This window comes from Vigna radiata, chromosome 8, assembly GCF_000741045.1.
Source record: "Vigna radiata var. radiata cultivar VC1973A chromosome 8, Vradiata_ver6, whole genome shotgun sequence".
Classification (NCBI taxonomy): Eukaryota; Viridiplantae; Streptophyta; class Magnoliopsida; order Fabales; family Fabaceae; genus Vigna; species Vigna radiata.
This window is the reverse complement of record NC_028358.1, coordinates 12450183-12477401: the sequence shown is the minus strand read 5'-3', so window position 1 is coordinate 12477401 and position 27219 is coordinate 12450183. Positions and strand designations below refer to the sequence as shown.

Here is a 27219-nt window from a genome sequence, read left to right as displayed (position 1 = left end):
TTATGTTTTTGTTAATATCCAATATTGTTTTATTTTATTTCTATTATTGTGAATCAACATATACCAACATATATAAAATGAAAGACATGTACTTCCGTGACGCATATTTTAGGAAGATGATTTTTTATTGAGTGTATTTATAAAATAACTTTGCAGTGGATATAAAAGCTCATATGCTAGCACTCATATATACTTTAGGGTGATCATATCATAACAAGTTGGTATTTTTTTTTATTCCTTTAATGAAAGCTATGTCTATAGAGATAATGCTCGATATAGATATACTGAAAATCCTCACACAATTAAAAAAAATAAATAAAGAAAAACTTACTGATACAAAACTCATCAGATCTAGAGAACACATACATGTGTAATTTTTATTGCTTCAATAAACTTAGATGCGAAGGCTTTCTATGTTATTCTGTTGCAAACGTTGTTTAATCTTGAGTTAAACTTTATCTAATTAAAGCCAGGAGAACGTATGAGCCCATCATCAACTGCAAAATCAAACACATAAGTACTTACGTTATTAGATGTTTCCTTTATTATAATATGGATATTGGACTACTCAAATGGAAACAGTGTTTCAGAGAAGAATTACCTTCCAGATAAAGGAATAGAAGGATCTAGCGGAAGCTGGATTTGTCACATCTACGTATTTGGTCTGGTACCACATAATTGAACCAAGAATAGCATTTCCAAGACACTAAAATTTAACAGATTTTGTTTAAATTTTATTCAAAATTTAAATAACTTTATATTTATTTATAATGATACATAAAAAACAATAAACCTATGTTTGTACTAAAATATTGCTTATTTTAACGATCATTATGCATACCTAATAAATTTCATCAAAATCAAACTACATGTTGCAAAAAAAAAAAAAACAAATAAATTATGCATACCTAATAAAAGTCCAACCTATATATAATATAATAAAAATATGTTACCTTGAGAATTTTAATCCAAAAGTGAGATGAAGATGATGCTCCTGCCAAGAAAGCAACTCCAAATGCCATTTCAAAGAGGAAAACACAAATCCAAAATACCTATCAAAGATTTAGAATCAATCAAATATTATACAAAGAGAAGATAACCAAAAGAAAATATTGAATTTAAGAAACATACATTTTTTTGGCCTAAACGTGCTGCGAAGGAATCAATGCCATGTTTTATATCTCCTTCTACGTCAGGTATATCCTACATAAATCCAATATAAGATATTAGATTATTGATGTTGGAAAATGAATACATGTACTGAGAAAATAAAAACATTACCTTGGCTAATGCTAAACCAGTAGTGTAGATACTCATGAACAAGAGAGAAACAATCAATGATCTTGTAAACACAACTGGTCTCTTGAACACAAACGTCTGAACATTTGTTACATCAATTAGCAATTTAGTAAATCCATTTCTGATTGGTGGATCCAAATGGTTGATTGTATATCAAATGAAACTGACCCAAAAATCTTTGGGATGAAGATTTGTTATTATTCTTTGAAACTGATAATAAGTTGAAACATGCTCATTCAAAACTAAGATCTATAAAAGGCAAAGATATAGTGGTAGGACAGAACCTGCATGTGAAGGAAGTATGTAATTGGAAATATATATGCCCAAGTAACAATCGTGACTAATGATGCCATCATCGGATATTGCTTCCATCGTAAGAAAGGCAACTGCAGAATATATATATATATATATATATATATATAAAAGAATACTCAGTGCACCAATACGTATACCTTAAAACATAATACTCAGCTTAAATGCCATTGGAAAGAACTCACATTGACTGAATAGCAAGTCCATAATGCAACGCACAACACAAAGTTCCAAATCAATGGCGGAGAACCTATCATCAAGTTAAACCCTAAACCCTGTAAAATAGAATAAAACCGTAATTCTCCATTTTCAATGAATCTAATCTTAAAATCTTTTATTCTAAAAAGTGATGGATCTATATGGCACCAAAATTGCGGATAAGGCAACAAAAGGCACAAGTTCTGAAGGATAATTTGCCAGCAGCCAATGGAAGATACGGTTTGTTTATCTGCAATAAAACATGTAACATAGATTACTTCTAACAAACATCCAAAAGGTTTGTACACTATAAAAGTTACATGCCTTCACTAACCTATCAAAGCATGTGGTAATTATAGGAAGACTTCCGATTCGAAATTATAAAGGGATTATTTTTCTACCTGTAAAGGGACTTCATAGAATTCATAGACCTCACAAAAAAAAATATTTCATTGATTAATGTGCTGTATTCTAAAGAAAAGCAAGGTCATATATATTAGGATGAAGAAATTACACTATATTACAAAAAGTATCAAACATTACACCTAGGCATTGGATAAGACAAAAAGATATTTAGTTGGTAATACACCCCTCAAGCGATACTATGAACAATACTAACTTGGAGACAGAGTGTGTGAAAGCTTTGGGATGGAGAGTCGTAGTAAACATATCGGTCATTTGTGGAGAAGAAGGAATTGGCATCAAATGAAGAAAATCACTTTGCATTTAATACAATATTAATACTTGAATAGTCGATCCTTACTTATTGACAATTCAATAAAAATTGACGGTCAAAGTTCGTCGGTAATGCGTAAAATTCGTCGTAAATTAAAATACTTAACAGATTACCTATGGCCAAAAGTCCATCGGTAAATTTTACCGACGAACTTTCTTGTTCCATCGGTAATTACCGAAGGCAAAATTTGTCGGTAATTACAGATGGATACAGATAGAAAAATCTGTCGGTAATTATCGACAGATACTGATGAAATAATTTGTCGGTAAAATATTGCGATCTGGTTCATCTTCTTCCTCGTTCTCCTTCTTTTTCCTTTTATTTTAATTCAAGGTCCAGAGCACTTTTTTTTCTCAAACTTAAAAGATGCAAGGTCATTCTTCCTTTTTCCAGAGTGCAAAAATCTTCTCCCTTTGTTCTTCTTTCCTGTGGTTGTTGATGCAAGGAGGGGAGGTGCCACTCCTTCTTCTCCTATGTCTCGGTTTTGGTGGTCAGCAAGGAGTAGGAGAGGTTGGTTCGGCATGTCTTGGACGCGGTGGAGATAGAGTCTTCTCCTTCGAAGCAACCTGATACGCGGGGCCCAAGCCCAATTTCTTTAGTTTAGCATTTCTTTTATGTACTTTGTATTGTGTTAGGCATGTGGGACTTTTAGTCTTATAAATAGTCATGCCTACACTTCTTGTATGCACTTTTGAGATAATTGAATTAANTTTCTGTTGAGTATACTCCAGATTTAATTCCTTGAAACTCAAGGCTGAAGAATCCAAGGGATTCCTCAGGCACCTTCCAATCACATTGCCTTTCCTCTCATTTTCTATTACCAGACTTTCTCACTCCTCCGTTGCATCCATCTCGTCACTCCCAGCTTGGCACGCGTCCCTCCACAGTACGTCTGCTACCACGCGAGTTAATTTCTCGCGAACCAACTCCACAGAAGGCCATTCTTCATTTTCGTTCATCAACGTCTCTCTCTTTCGAGAGCGTCTCCAGCCAGCAACCCTAGCCTCCTCACGGCTCAGCCTCCGTAAGTCATTTCTCACCAAAACATTCTCCAGATTCACCTTCTCCTAGCCTTCCCTCACCTTTTGATCGGTTGATTTTTACTTTTCCCTTCATCTTCACCGATTGAAATCGGATTCTAACCTTTCCACCGAATAATCGGCCTATTTCACCGATTAAAGCCGCCTAAACCACCAGATCTAGATCCTCCCTCGAACAATCCTTCCTTCTAGGGTTCGTTCGACCTATTTCCGCTCCAACACCGAAACCTAGGGTTTCTAGACCTTTATGCTCATTCTGCTGCATCATCTCTTCCAACCACGTGTTTGCTTTAGTCTCTCCAATCTTCTCCGATTTGCCGTGACCAGGACCGTATCACAACCCGTGGTGGTGGACGTCGGTTCAAATCTGGTTGCGCCTGAGTTACTGGCGACTAACGAAATGACGACGACACGTTGCAATGGGTGGCCACCGACAACGCTCGCTGTGGTGCATTTTGCAATGAAGAAATTTGTTGGTGAAGTTGTTGAAATGTTTTTGTGAGGATGAGAGGAAGAAAGTATTCTTCACAAATGAAGAAGCACGCCAGAGACTGAGAATAAATAACTCTGTCTCGCAGAAAGAGAGGAATTGTGCATTTCTGATGCAATTTATCGATGGATTTTCCCATCGATAATGAATATTTCATTTACCGGTGGATGTTACCAACGAATAGTTTGTCGTTAAGTGAAATAGTGGGCAGGAAAATTCTCGCTCTTTTTACCGATAGATTTATCGATGGATTTTTCATCGGTAATGTATATTTCATTTATGGACGGATGTTACCAACGAATATTTCTATCGGTAAGTGAAATAATGGGCAGGAAAATTCTCGCTCTCTTTACCGACGAGTTTTTTTTCCGCCGATAAAAGTCGTATACATTACCGATGGATTTATCGATGGATTTTTACTACGGTAAAAGCCATGTACATTACCGACGGATTTACCGAAGGATTGTTTCATCAGGAAAAGCCTATGCATTATCGATGGGTTTACCGACAAATTTTTCCATCGGTAATGTTTATGTTGGTAAATAAAAGAAGGATTATTACCGAATGACATATTTGTATTGCAAACAACAGATAGGTAGTAGTGATAATCTTTGAACTAATGTGGGCATTGTCTTTGTTGCATGAAGTTCCAAGGTGTTTGTGGAGCATTGTGTAATGTTGGATCAGTAGTATGATCTAGGTCATCTACTTCTTCTGGATTTGAAAAAAATAGTCATATATACTTAAAAGGGAAGTATTCGCACAAATTGGTTTTGGCATATTTTGGTAAGTCATATCAGATTTAACTATTAATTTAATAGGAAAGGAAGTATCATAAAAAAAAACATTCTAGAAACAAAAGTTTGTCTACATTAAATATAATACAACAAATATCTTTTGGTCCCTTCTTTGTATCCGATAAAAAAAAAATTTGTCCTTCTATGATAATTTAGTTCGTCCATGTCCTAAAGTGGTTGTGTAGGCAAAACAATAAAAAACTCTTAAGTGATTTAAGTCAGGTTGTTGTTTATAGTATTTTTTATAGCAAAGGTGTAGGCAATCTATTAATGAGATGAACTGAATGGATGACAACATAGAACCAAAGAAATTTTGGTAAATTAGTTTGAAACATTAAATCTCTAGTCGCATTCATCACATATTGATTATTTCGCTCAACTATACAATTTTGTTGAGTTGTTTCAACACATGTTGTTTGATTAGAAATTCTCTTTTCAAGGTGATGGAACATGGTCCCCAAATATCAACATGTAAAAGATCAAAGATTTGTATTGATTTATGTTAGCAAAATGGTGAAGATGAAGTTTTGATGATGCCCAAATCAAGGCAAGATTTATCAAGATACACGAAGATCCTTTGAAGACTTATTTTTGTTGTAAAAAGCTTTTGTAATAATTGTAGTTTATTGTTTAGGACTTAGATTTTCATTGGTTTTGATTCCATGTACTTTCATACATTGTAATTAGTGTTAAGAGTCAAAATCGCACTGTTTTAATCGATTAAAACTAGTATTAATCGATTAAAACGAGTAAAAGCTGAAAACTCAACTTTTGCTGTTTTAATAGATTAAAATTCATTTCATTTTAATCTATTAGCTAATCGATTAAAATTCATTTTAATCGATTAAAAGTGACCGTTGGAGTTTCCTACTTTTGAAAACTAGCCGTTGTACTCATTTTAATCGATTAACACTAATATTAATCGATTAAATGCGTTAAATAGCCAATTTCGAAGAATGGAAGAGTATTTGCTTGAGTCTATATATAGGCTCTCTTTATGCATCAACAACAACTCATAAATTTAGAACTCAAAAATAATTGTGAATTGTGTGTTCTGTTTCGGCTTGAGAAACTCTTGTCTGTGGAGCTGATGAAGTGTTGCAACGGTGACAGAGGAATAGCTGGTTCATCCTTGGTACGTCTAAGGAGGTGTTTAGAAGAGGATCATCCTTCGTGAAGTATTCGGAGGAGGTGTTTCATCCTTCGTGAAGTATTCGGAGGAGGTGTTTCATCCTTCGTGAAGTATTCGGAGGAGGTGTCTCATCCTTTGTGAAGATTCAAAGGAGGTGCAGGTTCATCTCTTGTGGTATCAAGAGAGGTGGTTTCTAAACTCTTTCAAATTGTTTCTTTGTGATTGTAATTTGTAATTGTTTTGTGCTTAGTGAACTATTTATCTCGGTTTGAGATAAGCGACTGGATGTAGGATTGGTAAGATCCGAACCAGTATAAAATTCATCTGTGCAAATTTCTCTCAACCTTACTCTTTTATTTATATTTATTATTTGCGTAGTAAGATAAATTGAGTAGAAATTAAAAGGCACATGTTTGAATTAAAAACCCTCTTGGTTTGTTATTCCACGCTAACAATTAAGCTGCAGACGCTAACAATTCTGCTGCAGCCGCTCTGACAATTTAGTCGTACAAGAAACAAAAGGAAGGTTCGTTTGTCTAGCAAATTAGCATACATTACAAGGATATGAATTTTGGAAGGTTACAAAAGGAAGCTGTGTAAATAATACCTTTAACTTTAAATCTACAACATGACCAAGTCATAGATGCCAAAGCCTAGAAGTAACAACAATATTGGAGGCTATAGAATTGGATATGTTCTTAATGTATTATGTGTGTAATGCGGATCACACAAAATGGAATTATATCATAATACAAAATCAATCATAATAAATACTGCTAATAATTAGGAATCAATCATCCTAATTTCTTATATTACATAACACTTAATTCCCTAAAAACCCCTTAAGATGGAGCATATATATCATATGTATCAACTTTGTTACAAATATACCCAATCTCAGGGAAGGTCAGCCACATAGAAAAAATTTTCAAAGTTGGAAGAAAAGGTGAAAAAAATCTTCTTACAAAAGAAGATGAGGAAGAGGGAAGGATTTTATTATGTTCAGAAAGCTTCTTAACCGAGTTGTTCGAGCTAGTACAAGTTGGACCGAGTTGTTTGATATAGAGACTGAACTATGTGATGTTGAGGCCAAAGTTTCTATAGCTCAACATATGCATTCTGAGGTATCTCGAGCTCAACATATGCATTCCATGGTGTCTGGAGCCGAGCTAGAGAAAACCAAGGTGTTCGAGAATCAGCAGATGCATTTTGTGGTATCTAGATCCCAACTGATGAAAATTGTGTTGTTTAAGGCTGAAAAATATTTTAAGCAGACAACAGTTAATTGAAAAAGGTAATTCAGTTTTAATCAAAGATCAAGTTCTATATTTGAAGTATAAACTAGACTTGAGATCTTATAGGAGAGGTGCTTGAAACTAGACATGAAAGATTAAGCTATGATGTGACACTTCCGGTTTGGACATCAAGATTTTGGAAGTCTGACCCATCTGTCAAGGAGAGAACTAGTACCCAGACTACCTAGTATAAAATTCAAGAAGAAATTTTGTGAAGAATGCATGCTAAAAAACATTCAACAATGAAGTTCCCAAACTCGGCTATGTACAAGGTAGAAGAGAAACTTGAACTAATACACATCGATCTGTGTGGACCAATTTCTTCTAGTTCATTCAATGGTAAGAAATACATTATTTCATTCATAGATGACTTCTCTCGAAGGACCTGGGTGTATTTCTTATAGAAGAAATTAGAAGCATTTGAAATGTTTAAAGGTTCAACCTAATGGTGGAGAAAGAGACTAGCAAGCTTATTAAAGTAGTACAATTTGATAGGGGAGGTGAATTTATATCTACAAGTTTTATGTATTATTGTGTAGAACAAGGGATAAGGAGATTTCTAACAACTTCATATTCACCACAACAAAATGGCGTGGTAAAAAGGAAAAATACGACCATTCTTGATATGGTTTGGGAAGAATATGACAAAGGAGTTTTAGCAATAGGTTATGCAATGTGCTATATATGTACAAAATAGGTGTCTACATTCCAAGCTAGATAGAGTGACACCACAAGAAACCTGAAGCAGAAAAAAGCCAAGTGTCAAGCATCTCAAAGTTTTCGGTAGTAAAGCATATGGACATGTCCCAAGTTAACTCAAAACGAAGCTTGATGACAAAAGCAAGAGGTATGTTTTCATTTGTTATAATGAACAGGCATAATCCTACAAGTTGCACAACCCATTTTTAGGCAAGAGTCTTATAAGTTGAGATGCCCAAGTAAATGAAAATAGTGAACAAAACTAGGTTGATTCAAACGAGACGCCTTCAAAATGCATGATTTCTTAGGGAGAGGACTCGACAATGGTTAACAGGAGCTCAAGTGACAATACCAGGTGCCTAGAGATCACAAATGAGCATGGTGAAAAAGAATATGAACCTATATAGGTTATTTTCATGAGAATGAGTCAATCCTTTTGTTACTGAACCAACCATTTTTCATTGTTGAAATGCAACACCTTGTGATGTAATTTCTTTTTTTATGATTTTATTTTCATTAATGTTTTCTTTTTAAGATTTAATTTGCTTGAAGTGATTACAATTTTCTGCTGATTGTGATACATTTTATAGTTGCTTATATGAATTCTTAGAAATTTGATAAATATATATATATATATATATATATATATATATATATATATATATATAATTTGATTTGATGTTATGATGAAATAAGTATAAAGTTGCAAATAATGTTAAGAAATTACTAATTTTACAAGATTTTTTTTGTTTAATAATTCTGCTGCATTATCTTAAATAAATATGATTTTACAGAGAGGAATTTGACATGGTTGGACCTTGCGAGCTAACCGTAGAAGAAGAAAAGTCTATCATGGTTGTTAAGAGGCTATGTCATTTTATTGAGATAGTATAATCCTTTAATTTATTACGGACATGTAATTTTCAATATTTAAAGGCATATGTAATTTTCAATATTTTTGTCCCTTTAATGGTCAAGATCTTATCTTTTATTATCTCACTCCTTAGTTATTAGCCGTTTTAGGAATTAGAAAGCTATCAGGATTCCATCATAGGAATCATTAGCTATATTAGGCTAGACTTTTTTTTATTAAAAAATAAGGTTTAGGCCGCGGTTGTGGTACGAACCGCGGTCTATTCCTGACTTTTTACCACGGTTCGAACCGCGGCATATAATGCTACGATTTTTTTTTTTTTAAAAAAACAGGGGTTTAGGCCGCGGTTCTGTTAGGAACCGCGGTCTATTCCCCATCTTTTTTACCGCGGTTACAACCGCGGCATAAAGTCCCAGACTTTTTACCGCGGCTTAATATGAAAGGACGAAAACAACCGTTGTCGTTTCCCCCGCCTGTACTATATGCAGCCTAGATCTTAGAGTCTAAATGACATTTATAACTCCACTGATGAGGTACATGTAGTATGTATGTTGGAAGGTGCACAAGGTGTAGAGTTTGAATAAGTTATGCTTGATGAGAGATGGAAGAAAGCTATAGATAAGAAGATCAGCACAATTGGAAAAAGTGAAACATGAGAGCTGATTGATTTATCCATAGGAACTCGGCCAAATGGTTTGAAGTAGGTGTACAAGAATAAGATCAATGTAGAAGGAGAGGTGGAGCACTACAAGGCCGAACTAGTGATGAAGGGCTACAAACAACAGAAAAGAATTGATTATGATGAATTTTCACCATTAACAAGGATGGAAACAGTTCGATTATTATTTTCACTAGCAGCACAACATGGTTGAAAGATATAATAAATGGATGTAAATTTTGCATTTATGAATGGAGTTCTATAAGAGGAAGTATATGTAGAACAATCCATGGGTTACATTAGAAGAGGAGAAGGAAAGAAGGTGTTAAAGCTTAAGAAGAAGCGGTATGGTTTGAAGCAAGCCCCGCGAGCTTGGAATAAGAGAATTGACACTTATTTCAAGAAGAATGATTATGACAAACGTTCATATGCACATGCTTTATACTTAAAGAAGCATATGATAGGTATGTTATTTGTTGCCTTATATATAGATGATTTTATTTTTAAGGGAAGCAAAATCGAGCTAGATGAAGAATTCAAAAAAGTAATGAAGAAGGAGTACAAAATGACAAATCTAGGCATCATGATATATTTTCTAGGTTTGGGGATGGACCAAAGTTTGGCAAGGATCTTTGTGTCTCAAAGGATGTATGTTGAGGATATACCGAGAAAGGCAAAGATGATGTGCAATCCAGCGTGTTGTGGTACTATCAACGTGTGAAGTTGAATAAATCAATTTGGAAATGATGCAAAAAGAGAAAGTATTGATCCAAGTAAACAATAAATCAGTAATCGAGTTGACAAAAAACCAAGTAAATCACGAAAGAAACAAGTATATTGATGTTTGTTTTTATTTTATAAAAAAAAATTATAAAAGAAAGCATGAAGTTGGAACATTTGAGAAACAAATAACTAATATATTCATGAAATCATTTCCTATAACATTATTTCAGAAAGTTTAGAAAAATGATCGGATGGAAAAGAACGTAATTTCATAATTTCTTAATTTTATAAGAGAGTTTTGTTGAATAAGTTTATATAGTTCAGATGTTTTTATTTCGTTTGGTTTTTATTTGGTCCAGTATAGCATCTGTACACGTACGGCTATTTTATAGCCTTCTCAGTCAATGAATATGCAACGCAAGTTATACACTACATTAATATTCTCCATAGGACGTATTTCTTGGTGGCGGGGTTGAAAGGAGTAATTTGGTGATGCTCCCATTGATAAAAAGAAAGGAGTACGTCAGTAAACATCTTATTAGTAAGTTTCATACCTTATCTATTTCAAAGTCAAACAATTGATTCACTCCATTAACGTAAAGAACCACAAAAGAGTGAGGTAACACAGCCTGAAAAGTTAAAAAAAATAAAAAATCAAAAGAATGTCTTTTATTGAAAGTTAAAGGGTAATTTTAAATAGTCTTCTAAAAAAATATATATATTTGGAGTCTCACCTGCAACAAACCAATAAAAAACAGTGGAGATATATCTGATAGTTTTTCTACTGCAACGAGAGACGCAGAAAATGCAGCTGATGCCTGTAATGTACAGATTAAGTTAATTTAAAACAACAACGGTATTAGTTATCGAAATAGGTAGTATTAAGCATAACTTTTGAATATTAATTACGAGAACGATGGAAAAGTTTGTACGTACTTACCTGACCATACAATGCGTAAGGGTAAATAAATTGGTACAAAACGGCCAAGAAATTTTTGACAGAGTCGACAATGTTTTTGGAGTTGGAAGGTTCGGATTCTGACTCAGAAGATGGTACAGTCACGGCTTTCAAAGCACAATGTTGAATGCTTTTGTAATGGTGATTAAAAGATGATAGTTGAAACCTCAAAGGATTATATTGTATTTGAGCTTTTATATTGTGCTTAGAAGCTTTTGATCCACCACAACCTAATGTACAAAGTGTTCAAAGTTGTAGCATGCACAACAAAAACTATAGGTTTCTATAAAAGAAAAACCAATAATAATAATAAAAATAATAATAAATATTATAGTATTATAATTATAAAACAGTAAAATATGACCACGTGGCAATTCCCGATTGGTTCTTAAGTTCAAGCTCCAACCTTTCGCAAATAATTTATTACAATATTCAATCCTATCCTCAAAAATACTTTGGGAGATAATTTGTGAAAAGTCGATATAACAAAAATAATTTTAAATAGTATATTCTTATATTATAACATTTTAATAATAATTAAAATTTATATTTAGCCTAAAATCAATATTCCCATACTTTATTTTTTATTTTAGTTAAATTTATAATATCACATATATTTATAAATGATTATATGTTTCTTCAGTTTTAAAGTTTTTGTCTCCATAAAAAATCCTGTACTTCTTAATTTTTAAATATGAATATAAAATTAAAAATTATGTTGCATCATTTTAAATATAACTACACGTTCGTAACATTATTACCTTAAATTATTTATCATTATCATAATTTTTATTTGTGAAATACATTTTAATAAATACATTTAAAAGTAAAGTACACCGATATATAGTTTATTTTAAAAAATTTATTTTCTCAATTGTAAATAAAATAAAATATTGTGAATTAAATTAAAATTTACATACGCATTTATTAAATAATTAATTTTGATTATTGTTGTTTTCTGAAATATATTTTGAAGTAACTTAAGATTATTAAAATTAATAGGATTTTGTAAAATATATATATATATATATATATATATATATATATATATATATATATATTAAATATCTATTTTCCCTACAACATATATCTAATGTATGTCAATATGTATTTTTCTACCATTACTAGCAAAATAAAGAAAACTAATTTGTTTGTTAGTGTCATTATTTGAAGATGGACCAACATAAATATTTATTTAGTAAAAGCATTTAAAAATAATTTTACTATTTAAAATATTTCTTAAATTAATTATATTATGTTGTAAAAGATAATTAATGGTCATTCTTTCCTTTTATTAACACTTTCCACCTAATAGATGATCAAATGAAGATGTTAGAGTGAAATACTCAAAAAGTTATAGTTGAAGGAAAAGAGTATAAGTGATGAGACATACTTTCACAGTAAATACTGCTGAAGGAGAGTTTTGTGCCCCCAAGATTTGCACCTACAGTTACCATGCGTATTATTCAGAAAATAATGAACCAAAATAGATCGTAGTGAGTATAATTATACCAGTTGTCAGTGAAGAGACGTTAGGAGAAGATATTAGATGTGTCATAGCCATGGAAACTGATCACAGAGAGTGACACTAAACTCTATTGAACAGATACGAACGTAGAGATACCCTTTTACAAGAGAAGATAGGGATAGGAGATTTTATAGGCCAAAAGATTCCATGAAATTTGAATGGTACATAGAAAATGATCACGCCGCACATGATAGCCAACATTTCGCCGGCAAACAATTACAAAATAATCAAATCAAACAGAACAGTCTGACGTAAGATAAATTTAAAAGACTTTTATAATAGGATGTAGTAAATTAGATTTTAATAAATTGGAAAAACTATTTTTAACAACTTTTTTTTAAATTTTTTTAGAATCGCTTATGTGGTAGCTTGTGATTGGTTTATTTGAAATATATAAACTAATAAAATAGTGACACATAATCTATTGTCAAATAATTGTTAAAATATCATTGTCCTAATAAATTTACAACGTAAAGGTTTAGCAAGACTTTGTCAACATGTATTTTTGTAATGTACTTTACAACAAGGGCAGGAAATATTGATGGTCATATTTCGTAAATTACAGACATATTACGTCGATAATCATCATTTAGCGACAGATTACCGACAGACATTATTCTGTCGAAAAAACTTGTATCGGTAACAATACCAACGGATAGTGATCGTCGGTAATTATCGAAGGACTGTTCGTCGGTAATTATCGAAGGATTGTCCGTCGATAATTAACGAAGGATATATCTTTTAGTAATTAGCGAAGGATGGTTCCTTCGGTAATTAGCGAAGGATGATTCCTTCGGTAATTAGCGAAGGATGTTTCTTTCAGTAATTAGCGAAGGATGTTTCCTTCGGTAGAGCTGTCGGTATCTTCCTGGCAGTTTGCAATACACATGTTATTAATGGTTGATCTCACAGTTCATAAACCTGCAATACTCCAATATAACCATATTTAAGAACTTGCAACCCACAGTACAATCAACATTCTTCCAAACAATACAATCTCCATCTAACCAATGAAACTCAACAGAATACAAACTCAAAAGAAATAAATATATATATATATATATATATATATATATATATATATATATAAAGTTAAGAAACCAAACATAAGTTCATAAAACGAATAATGTAATTTTAGGATTAGATGGCAAATTGTTCCGTGAAGCTAAACAAGAAAATGTTCATTATAGTTATAAGAAATACTAATAATGTAAGTAATGTTCATAGACCATAAAATCTAATAATCCATAATGATCATCATCATTTCCGTCTTCCTGTTGATTGTTTTGAGGCTCTAAAGTTGGATGGATTGGTATAGGTTGGACATGTGTGGGTTGAAATGGTCTAGGCTGGACTGGTATGGGATGAACTGGACTAAGCTGGGCTGGTGTCGCTTGTGACTGAGAGGGTTGAGGCACTGCAAACTTGGGAAGCAATCTCATGACTAGTTCTTTGAAATTGGTAAACTCGTGTCTCAATTCATTATCCCGGTCACGTGTTTGAAGCTGCTACGTCAGGACAACAACGGTTTCGTCAGGGCGCTGGGAGGAAGAAGGTTGGTGCTTTAGACCTTAACCTATAATGTAATTTGAAGCCAGTTGCCCTGCCCCATAGATTCTTCCTTTTTTTCTTGCCACCAAAACCTTCAATCCAACACTGTGACCTAATAAGGTCATCGTCATCATTTGGTTCTTGGGATGACTGAGGACATGACTCATGCTGAGATCTGACCTGTGAAAGTCTAGTGGAGAATTCTTTTTGTTAAAGATGATTATAAAGTATTAGTAAAATATACAATGAAAAGCACAAAGTTATGAACGAAGACTAGAATTACAAGTGTTTTCTTACATGGGTCTTTCGAGACCTTTCATCAACAAACTGGTCAGTTCCCTTTCGAAGATGAGTTTGGCGGAAAACCTCATCAACATGCACAACTCGTCCTAACTCAGCTCCCTATAACAAAATATAAAGTTTGATATGTACATTAAAATTAAAGTTACATAAGTTATATGACTAAATGGATAAGTGTTGAATGAAACTATGTACCATACAAATGGCATGCTCATGTACGGTAATCGATCCACTTGTATGCAAAACACCACCCTTTTCTGAAGCCCGATTCTTTTGGACGATTGTACACTTTGTCCGGTACGCTGGCGAATTCCAATGCGCCAATAAGGAGGTCCAAATGTGCTCCCCCACCCAATACGGGCGTTCTCCTGCTATCCTTGCATCTCGAAACATCTCAAAGAGCCTATGAGATGCCTTTATGAGGAAATTGCGCTGAATTTGATCTTCATGTTCAGGTAACCATTGAATCTTCATCTATGACAATAATTCATACAAAAATGATGTAAGTAAGTATGTGTTGCATCTCAATTAAACATACATGATGAAATAGTAAATGACAGAATGATGTTTATAAACTGTAACCTTAAATCGCTCCTAAAATGGTTTTTTCTCTTCAATTAGTATTACTCCCCGTGTTAGCCAAGCCTTTAGAAATTGTTGCTTAATAGACCTTGTGATGGCTTGAGAAGCAACTCTAGATGGTACAAACCTGCATATAGATACATCAAAGTCATTTCAATTAACAATAACGATGGTATAGAAGTCAAACAAATTAGTAACAAACTTGTTTCGGTATTACTTTTTCCCATTAGGTTCAATCATCGGTCGATCAGTAACAGCAAGGTCAACAACAACATCACCAGTCGAATCCTAATCAACAGATGGTGGGGGATGCTCAATAGATGACGGTATGGACAATAATGATGGTATACAAGAAGGATCTATAGGTGTCCCAAGACATGCAGGTGGGGGAAGAGTAGTAGGATCTGGTGTGGGCTGTAGAACAGGGTCTGGTGTGGATAAAATAGTAGGTTTTGGTGAGGGATGAATAGAAATCCTCCTCTTCCTCTTCCTCTTCCTCTTCCTCTTCCTCTTCCTCTTGCACTGGCGATCACTCCCCGCCCTCGTCAATGCCCGGGTGTCACACCCAGCGCCCTTCGGTAATTAATCAAGACATGGACATGGGCAGAGTTTAATTCACCATCAGTCAACCAATGACTCAACTCCTTGCCTACGTGACGACCAAGTTGTCGAAACACGGACAATGTTGAGTGACATGTTTTGTTTTGCCATTATGTTTCATTCCTAACATTGTTGGACGACAACATGAAATTCTTGAAATAATGTGAACAAAAGTATGTTGTCTCACGATGCAAGTAAGCTGCACAAATTGATCCTTCTACTTTGGCTTTATTCTTTACTATATGTTTTGATTCTTCCATAAACCTTTCAATTGGATACATCCAGCTATATTGCACAGGTATACCAAGCAATGCTTCATAAGCAAGATGAATTTGAAGATGTTCCATTGAATCAAAGAATGCAGGCGGGAATACTCTTTTAAATTTATAAAGAATGATTAAAATACTTTCCTCCAACTTCCTCAACGAATCTGCCTTGAGTGTCGTGGAGCACAAATCTTTAAAAAAGTGACTGATTTCTCTAAGTGGATTTAAGACATGCATTGGCAAACAACTGAACGCAACAGGAATTAAAGTCTCCATAAATACATGGCAATGATGACTCTTTCATACCTTAAATGCTTCCCTTTTCAATATTAGCACATCTGGCCAAGTTTGAAGAATAATCTTCTAGCATTGTAAGGTCCTTAACCAACCGGCATACTATTCTAGCATTGTCTTTTGTTAATGTGTAATTTGCTTTTGGTTTCAACAACCTACCTATATCTAGTGGCTTTAACTCCAAGTCTGTTCGTGAACAATATAAAGATAAATTTTTTCGTGCGTTGTCATTATCTTTGGACTTGCCACTAACATTCATTATTGTATTGAAGATGTCGAAGAAATTTTTTTCTATATGCATTACATTCAAGTTATGTCTTAGCAAATTATCTTTCCAATATGGAAGATCTAAAAAAATGCTCCTCTTAGTCCAGTTATGCCATTCCTCATACCCTTCAATCCTAATCACACCACTTTCAATCACTTTTCGAAGATGTTGGACTCTTCTCCAGATTTGTGATGAAGTGAGCTTAGGGGGGGCCATATCTGTTTCAACTTGGCCTTTGCGAAAAGCTTTTCTGTCTCACCTAAATGGGTGATCACTGCATAAGAACCTTCGATGGCAATCAAACTAAGAATTTTTGTGACCATAAGGAACAAAGAATTACTTTGTGTGCTCCATGCAATGCGGAACTGCTAATCGACCATGCGTGCTCACCCCGGATAACATGTCATATGTGGGAAAGTCATTAATAGTCCACATCAAAGCTACTCTCATCAGGAAATTTTGCTTCCTAGAAACATCAAATGTCCAAATACTACTGTAACACCCTGATTTTTCAGAATGTCATGGTGGAAATTTTCTTTTTTTTAACTTTTCTTATAAAACATTCATTTCGAAAAATCAAACTTTATTTGATTAAAGTGCGGAAGTAAAAACAAAATTATAAGTATTGTCTATTCAAACAAAAATATGAAATAATTCCTTTACAATAAAGGTACCAATTCTCAAAACTTTTAAACAGATTCAATCAACATCCCAAAATATAAGATCCCAACTCTCTCGTCAGCTACTTCAATCCTGTCTTATCTGCAATGACATCTACTCTCGTACAAGTACGATCATCGTAGGTAAAAACTACAAACAACCAGAAATATCATAACACACAATACACAGTAATTATATTAACTACAGAGTATATATAATCATACAATTTATTCCATCACAATCATTAACATCACAACCAAACCATTCATGACCAAATGTCGTTTTCTAATATTGTGTCGTCATGACCAAATGTCGAAAAGCCCTTTGGGCGAGACATCCACCTCCCCGCACAGAGGGAAGTGACACTCGAATCACTATCTCATAAACGAGAGTCCAACACATCACATTCTTAACGTAGCGTAGTACAAAAAGCTCACACATGACCGATGACAGTACAAGGAAATAACATAGTTTCATGTCCACAACACAACTCAGTACACATTCTCAATAACATGCATTGTTCAACAATCATAAAGTTTATCTCACCATTCTCAAAATATACAATGCTCCCTCATCATAATGTTCAACATGTCCTGCTCATCACCTTTCATGCATAGTCTCAATACTATATATTAACTCACCGATCACAAACCAATACCCATCCTCACTGTTATGTATTACAGAACCAATCATCTATTTAAACACAATCTCAATACTTTTCATTCAAAATCTCAATGATAAACATCAATTCATCAAACATAAGATTTTACTACACCATATAAAAATACGATTTCATATACAACACTACAACATCTTGTAAAGATACTATTACAACAAATAAATCACTACTGAAACATATAACATTACTACAACTAAATATCACTACCACACATAAAATATTCAACTTTTATAATTTATTTTAGATACATAATAATCCTTCAATCTCTCATATTAAATTATGAAAACTTATTCGTACCATCCCTTAACTTATATTACCAACAAAGTATTCCTACTAAAAGTTTAAATATAACTTAACCATATTAAGTTTCTTTAGCTTTATATATCCATTATATAATAATTTGTATAAATAGTATATATTATATAATAACCAATGATCCGTAAAAGTTATATATTTTTATATAATATTCAAAGACTATAAAATGGAATAAAGATACTATAATATATTATTTATATTAATCATGATTTTCCGTACTGCCGCAACCTAGTACAACACCCTTATTTTTTTTTTAAATCTAAATTTCTTTATTTAATATCGTGGACCAATCAATACTAAATATCCATTTTTTTTTCATTATTTTATAATAAACCTACGGTCCTGTACTCCCCTCTTACTCTCCTTTTATTTTTTTTTAAATTTTTTTTTTTTTAAATTTATTTTTTTTAAACCGTGGGTCCCACTATCCTACCTACCAACGTTTTCCAATACAAATATACCCATGCATTTAACCTTTACGTGATGACAATAACTCAAACAATATATATCTCATGCTGGTTACAATCTCAAGGCCAATCAACCCATTTTATTTCAAACATTCACACCACCCAGTCCATCCTTTGCGGCAACCACGACTGCTACTCCTAAATTCCTCCTTACTGAAATCTGCCATTTTTCCCATGCAAATATCACTCCCAGTATCCTAACCCAATCCTACATCTCTTTCTTCTTCTTTTCTCACCATATCATGAACAAGCCAAAACTCCCTCACTTTAATATCACGTTATATCTTCTCCTCTTTCCCTTTATTCCCTTGCATCTCATTGCTCACGGACCATACCAGTTTTCCTTTTTCTCTAGCAAACAAACCCTCCCTTCAATTCTTCTCACACACAACCCGACCCCTTATACACTATCTATACCCTACAAGACAATAACCAATATCAATACCACAAAACCCTTAACGCACCACAAACCTCACTCTTCTAAACCTAACCCCTCCCCAAGGTTCACGCTCAACATAACTGCCACCACTCTGAACGTGTAACACACTCACACCGCCAGCCCCAAAACTCACACTCACTTCCAACCTTCATCTTCCTTCATCTTCATCTCTAATTAATGACCAGCTTCAACCCGTCCCTCCGTAACCTAACACAAGGAATCCATGCAGTACACGCAACCCATCACACTACCCAGCCAAGACTTCCTTATGCCCGGTGAAACACACACTGTCTCCATCACAAGGTAAAGAAAAAAACAGAGGAGAAAATGAAAATAATCATACAAGCTAATACATAGATACTCTAGTCACTCCTCTTACTTGGATTCCAGAAATTAGCTATGTCAACCAAGTTTCGTTGAGTTACTAGCAGCCCGGTGTCCCTCCACCTCTTCGCTCTCTTCACGGTTTTTCTCTAAAGAACTTACCCTAGAATACCCTAATTTTATCCTAATGTACTACCCAAAACACTATATTAACGGCGCAACCTTCTATAATATTCTCTACCCCTATCTCTAATATTTATAAAACCAGAAAGAAAAAAATAATAAACCTAGTTAAATTTATGTTTTCTGTGTCTCTGTAAAATATTTTGCATGCTCATAAAATATATCTCACATTCAAATAAAAACCGCTTTTCTCTAAATATTATTTTCCATTGTGAAAAGATAATCACCACACACATCACATAAAATCTATTACCACTAAACCCATTTAAATTCATTGAAATTATAATACAAATATTTCTATATAATTAGGTATTTTCAAAATATTAAAATCAAAACAATTATTAATTAAATTTTATACGTAAATTAATATTTACTATAAAATATTAAAAATAAAAATAAAAACATTATTTTTATTTTATCCGGGTCTTACAACTACTCCACAAATACTTTAAATCATCAATCAAAGGTTCCAAATAAATATCAATGGATGCCTTAGGATTATGTTGAGATTATTGATAAGGGAAGCACTAGTTTAGCTAGACCTTACAATCTCACATTGTTTTTGGTTTTTTACGATGACAACACATTATTAATAACACATGTACTGATATGTGTACATGTTCAATACTTTCATGTTTATAATTACTTGAGAACATGTTTGTGTTGATTCTGTCATTGTGTTCAATTTCACTATGTTCTACATGAGATATTATCTATGATTGAATAACATTTGATTTGAAAAAGAAAAACCACATGTACTTTTGTTGAACTTATTTTATGTCGCAAAACAACAGTTTTAAGTTGACTTCATTATGAAGCAAGTCGATTAAAACTCGCGTCTTTGCATAAACTTTTTCAAAGTGTGCTGTGAACAATTGTGCAAAGAAATTTTTTCAAAACTGCATTAAAGTGTGACTTAGTTGACTATGTGCGCAAGCCATTCGACTTAGTTAGTTTTGTTTTGAAAATCTATTAATGCTTGGGAAGTATAATGGCTATATTTTATATCTTTGACCAAGCATTAATTGTGAGTCAACTGCATTAAATGTGAAATCAATTTAGTTGGTCTGATTGTTGCTATCTGTTATAACTGTTTGCATTGAACCGACTGCATTAGTAGCACAATCGACTAGAGGAGCATCAATGTTGTGATAAACTATATATAGATGCAAATTTGATTTCTGAAAAGACTTTTCTGATTTTAACGATTTCAGTGATTCTTTACATATTTTGCAGAACGTGCTAAGCTCTAAGAACTCATCCAGAAGACCGTGGTGATCATTCTTTAGTGGTTCCTTGAAGAGCAAGTGTTTGTGCTGAAAGACAGATTGATCATACTACAAACAGAGGTGTTTGGAACGTGATCGACTACTTCTCTCAATCTTGTGAAGATTGTGGTTGCCCTATTGTGATTACAGGAAGAGGACGTACTACACAAAAGAAGGGATTTACCCATAGCCAAAATCCCTCGGTAATGACAACCAAAAGTCGTCGGTAATATGCGTGTCGAAAACATTACCAACGACCTTTTGGCCTTCGTATTACCGACGACCTCAAAGTCGTCGGTAATACCGAAGGTTGATGGCCGTCGATATTACCGAGGGGCAAAGGCCCTCGGTACTGCTAGGCGAAAATTGATTGATTTAGCAACGACTTGAGGCGTCGATAATGCACCGCGAGTTTGAGTAGGATTTACTGACGACTTGGGGCCGTCGATAATGAGCACTTTTTTTTCTAGTACAATTTCCTTCTGCATTATACCCAAAACCTACAAATAAACAATTCAGCCAACCAGCCAAACATCAATTCAACAGCTAAACATCAATCTCAAACATCAATTTAATGCAAATAAACAATCAATCCCAAACATCAATTCAGCTAGCCAAATCATCCAAGCAATTTAAATGCAATCATTCAACATTCATCAAGAAAACTTCAATCATTATAAGTTTCAAAAGTTCCTAAATACAAAACAAAGTTTGATAATAAAAAACTAACTTTAATATAACTTTAAAGTTTGAAAAGTTTCAAAAACAAATTTTTTAAAAAGGAAAACCTAAATAAATGTTTTCAAAAGTTCCTAAATACCAAAACCCTACATAATCATCAGGATCATCAGAATCATCATGATCTTCGTCTTGCACAGATGTGGTCTGGGAAGGCTACTGAGGTGGACATGGCTACTGAGGTGGGCATGGCTGTTGGGATGATGATGGGGCGGTATGTCCTTGTTGAGGTACCAATGTCCTAACCAAATTTTCTAGATTTTCAAATCTGGCTACAAGTGAATCATAAGCGTCTTTACTAACGACATTGTTGGGGTCAAATGTGCTAGAGGTAGATGGTTGATGTCTAAATATGCCTCCTCTTCCAGCACTATAATGAGAGGCAAGTTGTCCTACCCCACACTGTCGTCCTTTCTTCTTTCCCCCGACGGTATCAACCCAACACTGGGTCCTTATCATTTCTTCGTATGCATCTACTCTAGAGTTACCATCAAAACCAGATCCCCCCTCTGATCTCGCCTGTGTCAATCTCGTAGAAATATCTTCCTATTAAATAAGATAAAAAACGTTAGTAACATGAATTTGAAAGTGTGAAAAAAAAAGAGTACAAAATTGAATGTTTGTTAAAAAGTTTACTTACAATGGTCTTGTGAGACCTGTCATCAACATATTCACTAGTCCCCATACGAATATGAGTTTGTCTAAAGACCTCATCGACATGAACAGCTCGTCCACGTTTCGCTACTTGTAATATTTTAAAATATACGAAAAACACATATTACTTTCAAAGTACATGATGTTATAGAGTTATTGATAAGAAAAAAAAATCAAGATTTATACCATACGGATCGCATGTTCATGTGTAGTGATTGATACTCCAGTATGCAGCACACCACCTGTTTTTGAAGTCCTATTTTTCTAGGCGGTAGCACATTGGATGCGGTACTATGGCGTATTCCTATGTGCCAGGAATGAATTCCATATGTGATCCCCCACCTAATGAGGGCATTGTACTATGATCCTTGCATCTCTAAACATTTCTGACAATTGCTGAGATGCTTTCATGTTAAAGTTTTTATGAATTTGAGCCTCATGCTCAACTGCCCACTGCACCTTTTGCTGTTACAATAGATAATGTTAAAATAAAGCAAATGAAATTCCTATTTCAATATGGTGATGCAAGATGATTAAGTAACACGATGTTTTACCTTAATCTCTCCTAGAACAGGTTTTTGTCGTCGTCAGGGATTACTCCCCATGATGGTCTGTGAAGCAACTCTAGAAGGAAGAAACCTGAAATATGAATGTACAAACATAGTAAGACCAAAAATTTAATGCAAAATACAAGACTAAGAAGAAGATATGGTATTACCCTTTTCGACATGGCTCAATGAATGGTCGATCATAAGGAACAGGATCACCCAAATCAGTAGGATCAACAAGATCAGTAGATGGCTGGTGTACATCTGGAGATGGTATAGAAGATGGCGTGGGGATAGGAGAGGGATGAATATATGGTGTGAGCCCTAAAACTGAAGGAGTGGGCACTATAGTAGGAGGTGTAGGCCCTACAACTAAAGGAGTGGGCCCTATAGTAGGAGGTGTGGGCCCGGCAGAAGGTGTAGGCGCCGTAGAAAGGGGTGGTGGACGTGAGGAGCCAACGTCTGGTGGAGTACTGACACATGCAAATGGTATCGTCGAAGGAATCTAATAATGTAGTTGGCCTTCCTAGCCTTTTTTACCGTCTTGCCCTTGTGAGGGCGTGAAGGCTCTTGTCCTGACATTACTACAATTTAAAGTATATAAATAAATCGACAATTAAATTCATAGTACATAATTGGTATTTAATAAATTATTTAAGTTATTTAATCTTGAATTGTACACATGTCAAAATACAAGTATTTAATTAATTCAATCTTCCTCGTCATCCTCATTGTCATCGTTGTTTGATGCATCACTATGATCATTATAACCATCATCATCTTCATCGTCGTCTTCTTCATCATCTTCAAGTTCTTCTTCTTCTTCTCCTTCTTCTTCATGTTCTTGTATTTGTCCTTCTAACTCTTCGGAATCACCATCGAAGTCTTGCAATGCAGAAACACCTCCAACTTCAATAATTTCATTTCCATGTGTCATTTCATCAACTTGGAAAAGGATATCGTCTTCGACATCATTGGACTCAATGCTACCCCTAGGCTTGGTTTGTATTGCAACACACCAACCACATTTGTCAATGTTGCGAAATGTTGGATATGGGACAAAATAAACTTGTCTAACATTAAGAGCTAGAATAAATGGATCAAATGGCTGATATCTTGAAGTCATTTGAATTTCTACAATATTATACCTAGGATCCACTCTTGTTCCATTCCTAGATGGATCAGACCATTGACAATATGATGATGCAAACGCCTGAATGTATGGGGTAACTATCACCGACCAGAATGAATATGGTGATGCAGATGCCTGAATGTATGGGGTAAACCCATCAGAGCATAGACCAAGTCTCATGTTACGCGGTTCACTAAAAAAGGACGAATGTTTACGATTGAAGTGCTTTCAAGCTTCACCATCAGAAGGATGACGCAAAACTCCTTCAATTTTGTTACCATCATGCCATGTCATGTGTTGTGATGTTTGCATTGAAGTAAACATTCTTTGTAATCTTGGAAAAATGGGCAAGTAGAACATTGACTTTAAGGGAATTGGTTTTTTTTGCCTTTGTCCTGCATGCATCGTATGATATCGAGGAGAGCCACAAAACTTGCATTCAACCAACAATGCATCATTTTCCCACTGTCATTATCATAGAATAACATACATCCATTAACACAATAATGAATCTTCTTGGCTTCCAATCCCAACATTGAAACACATCTTTTGGCTTGATAAGAATTCTTTGGAATAGAATTGTTTGGTGGTGTCAAATCTAAAATCAATTTTGTATAGTGATCCACTGCTTGATTGGAAACATTCCAATTAGATATTTACCAGCCAAGAGTCTAATGGACACTGACAATTTTGACTCAGATGAACCTTCAAATACAGTTAGATTTGCCTCTGTTTGTAATTTGTAAAACCTTTGAGTGGTTTCATTTGGAGACTCTTCATCATGACTATCGTTTGCTTCTTGTTCGGCATGTCGACGAAGAGCATTGTCGACCATCTCTTGCATATAGGCAAATTGATCTATCTCAGATGTATGTACAACAATATTCAAACCTGATGCAAGCTGATTTTCAACTGCATTGGAGGTCGAAGGAATTTCTTCACCATGAAATGTCCAAACTGTGTATTTAGGCATGAACCCTTTTTGGTATAGGTGAACTTTAACGTCTTCATCTTTCAAAATCCTTGTACATTCGCACTTGATGCATGGGCATCAAATCCCTCCATCAAGAGCATAATATTGACATCGTCGAGCCGTCTCCACAAACTCTTGAACTCCGATGACAAAAGATTTCTTCAAACCTCTCCTTCCGCTATAACAACGATCGTACATCCATGCACGATGGTTGAGAAAATGGGCCATGTTCTGTGACAAGCCAAACAAAGGTAAACTTAGCGAAATCAACAACACTCCATGTAACATAAGTAATAAACCTATTACTACTTGAGTCGAACATGGAAGGCAAAGAGAAGTCCTAAGTATTGAAATACATTACACATCCTAAGGGCCTGTGTATTAAAGTCGGGGGAGACAACTTATTACTATTGAAGTTCTCTTTTATAGAGTGTTAAGCCACTAACAAGTGTATCAGATCGTTATCAAGTAATATAATTGGTAAACCCAATATCGTTCTTCCCAAAGGACTCTTAGGCCTTAATTTTCATGTAAACAAATCGCGTAAGACTTGAGAAAACAATTAATTTGGTGGTTATATGCAAAGAACAAAAACAAACATGCAAATGCAGTTGATTCAATTGGTTTAAGAAACTATGGATGAATGGTGTTGTTGAGGTTTACAATTTCATCTTATCCACTCTCATATATCTACTCTTCTTATTTACTTCACTTATTTATCCAATTGTCATGCAAACTTTCTAGTCTACCCTTAACCCAATCCCTTGGTGAAAATAGCCTATTATTAATTACCAGCTTGCTATCCCTAGCCTCCCCTAGTAACCAATAATGCAATTCGATCGGAAGCAAATACAATTGACCGTCCTACCCCTATCCCTAGGCGGTATTAGCATAACCAAGGAATTTCTCACCAGTTCATGACATTATCGTACATCCCCATATCGATAAAGACAAACAACTTTTAATGAATGAGTTAAATAATAAAAGCATTAAAGCAAAGATGAGAACCCATCAATTGATAAATAAGTATATGACAAACATATGAAAAAAATAAGAATTTGAATATATGAGAGTTTCAAAAGATTACATTGTTCCCCAACAACATGAGGGTTTAGTTCACCATAATCATGGTGAATCTAGATGAAATATGATGAAAGAATGGGAAGAAATAATCCTAAACTTGGTAGATTATAGCCTAAGCATCCAAGGAACCTCCTCCAAGGTGTGTGGAATAGCTCTGGACGTTTCTCTCTGCCAAAAGAATCCCCTTCTAATTCGCACTGGGGCTATATATAAGGCCAAAAAGATAACAAAAAGATTACAGAATCTAGCTAATAAAAACAGACAACCGCCCAGGCGCCTAAGTTCACCGCTCAACGGTTTGCCTTTTGCCGCTTTGACCGCTCAGCGGTTAGTTTTGCCGCTGAGTGGTTTCCCTCTAATCGCTCTGAGCGCTCAGCGGACCATTCTGGCGCTCAGCGTCTCACTTGACCCTGCAAAACAATGTAAACCAAGCATAATATCTCTAAAACCAACTTTTGACTCTCAAGAGAGTCAACTAAGTGTAAATTAAAAGAAGAATAAAAATGCAATTAGTAAAAGTGAGAAGAATTTTAAATTATAGCATATCACATTTCATCTACCAATATAAAATTTGTTTGATAAAAGAGCAATAATTATTATAATTTCATTGTAGTAATTCTAGTCATTTATTTACTTGAATAAAACTTAGGGTTAATAGGTTTGGAGGTCCCTATTTATGCAGATTTGTATCAATTGGGTCCTCGTATTTTGAAAGTTCTCATTTAGGTCCTTATCTTGATAAAATTGAGTCAATAAAACCCTTGGTTTTAAATGTTGTAGACGACATTAATTTTCTTGCAATGTGGCATGCTGAGGTGTCATTTAATAATCACGTCACATGATGAGGTGGATTTATTTGATTTTAAGTTTAAAAAATATTTAAAATAAAATTTTGTGGTATCATCCTTCTCCTTCAACCACCGTGCCGTCACCCAAATCCGGCCACCACAGTGTCTCAACCATAGCAGTTCTCCGTCGCCGTCATCTTCTCCATCAACACCCAATTACGAGCAAGCTTCGTGCATCGCACTCTCTTAGCACCTTCACGCACAAGTTCATCGTCTCAGCATTAGCAACATCCTTAAATGGCACCAAAGGTTCAAATCCGGACACAATGCTCGCCGGAAACACCGCCGATGATGAAGCTCGCTTCGCA

At 34.5% G+C, this 27219-nt stretch overlaps 1 protein-coding gene across 1 annotated transcript in view; it reads right to left on the bottom strand.

The window, feature by feature from the left end:
• Nucleotides 1-455: 455 nt before the first annotated feature.
• LOC106770235 (glycinol 4-dimethylallyltransferase-like) overlaps nt 456-27219 on the bottom strand; it is a 54463-nt gene continuing 27699 nt past the window's right edge. Inside the window, exons 5-12 of the mRNA XM_022784772.1 lie at nt 1978-2059; nt 1797-1879; nt 1584-1685; nt 1282-1377; nt 1132-1203; nt 954-1052; nt 602-706; nt 456-497 (exon numbers count right to left, since the gene is read on the bottom strand). Of these exons, the coding sequence (XP_022640493.1) occupies nt 456-497; nt 602-706; nt 954-1052; nt 1132-1203; nt 1282-1377; nt 1584-1685; nt 1797-1879; nt 1978-2059 (681 nt within the window). The remainder of the gene's footprint in view (nt 498-601; nt 707-953; nt 1053-1131; nt 1204-1281; nt 1378-1583; nt 1686-1796; nt 1880-1977; nt 2060-27219) is intronic.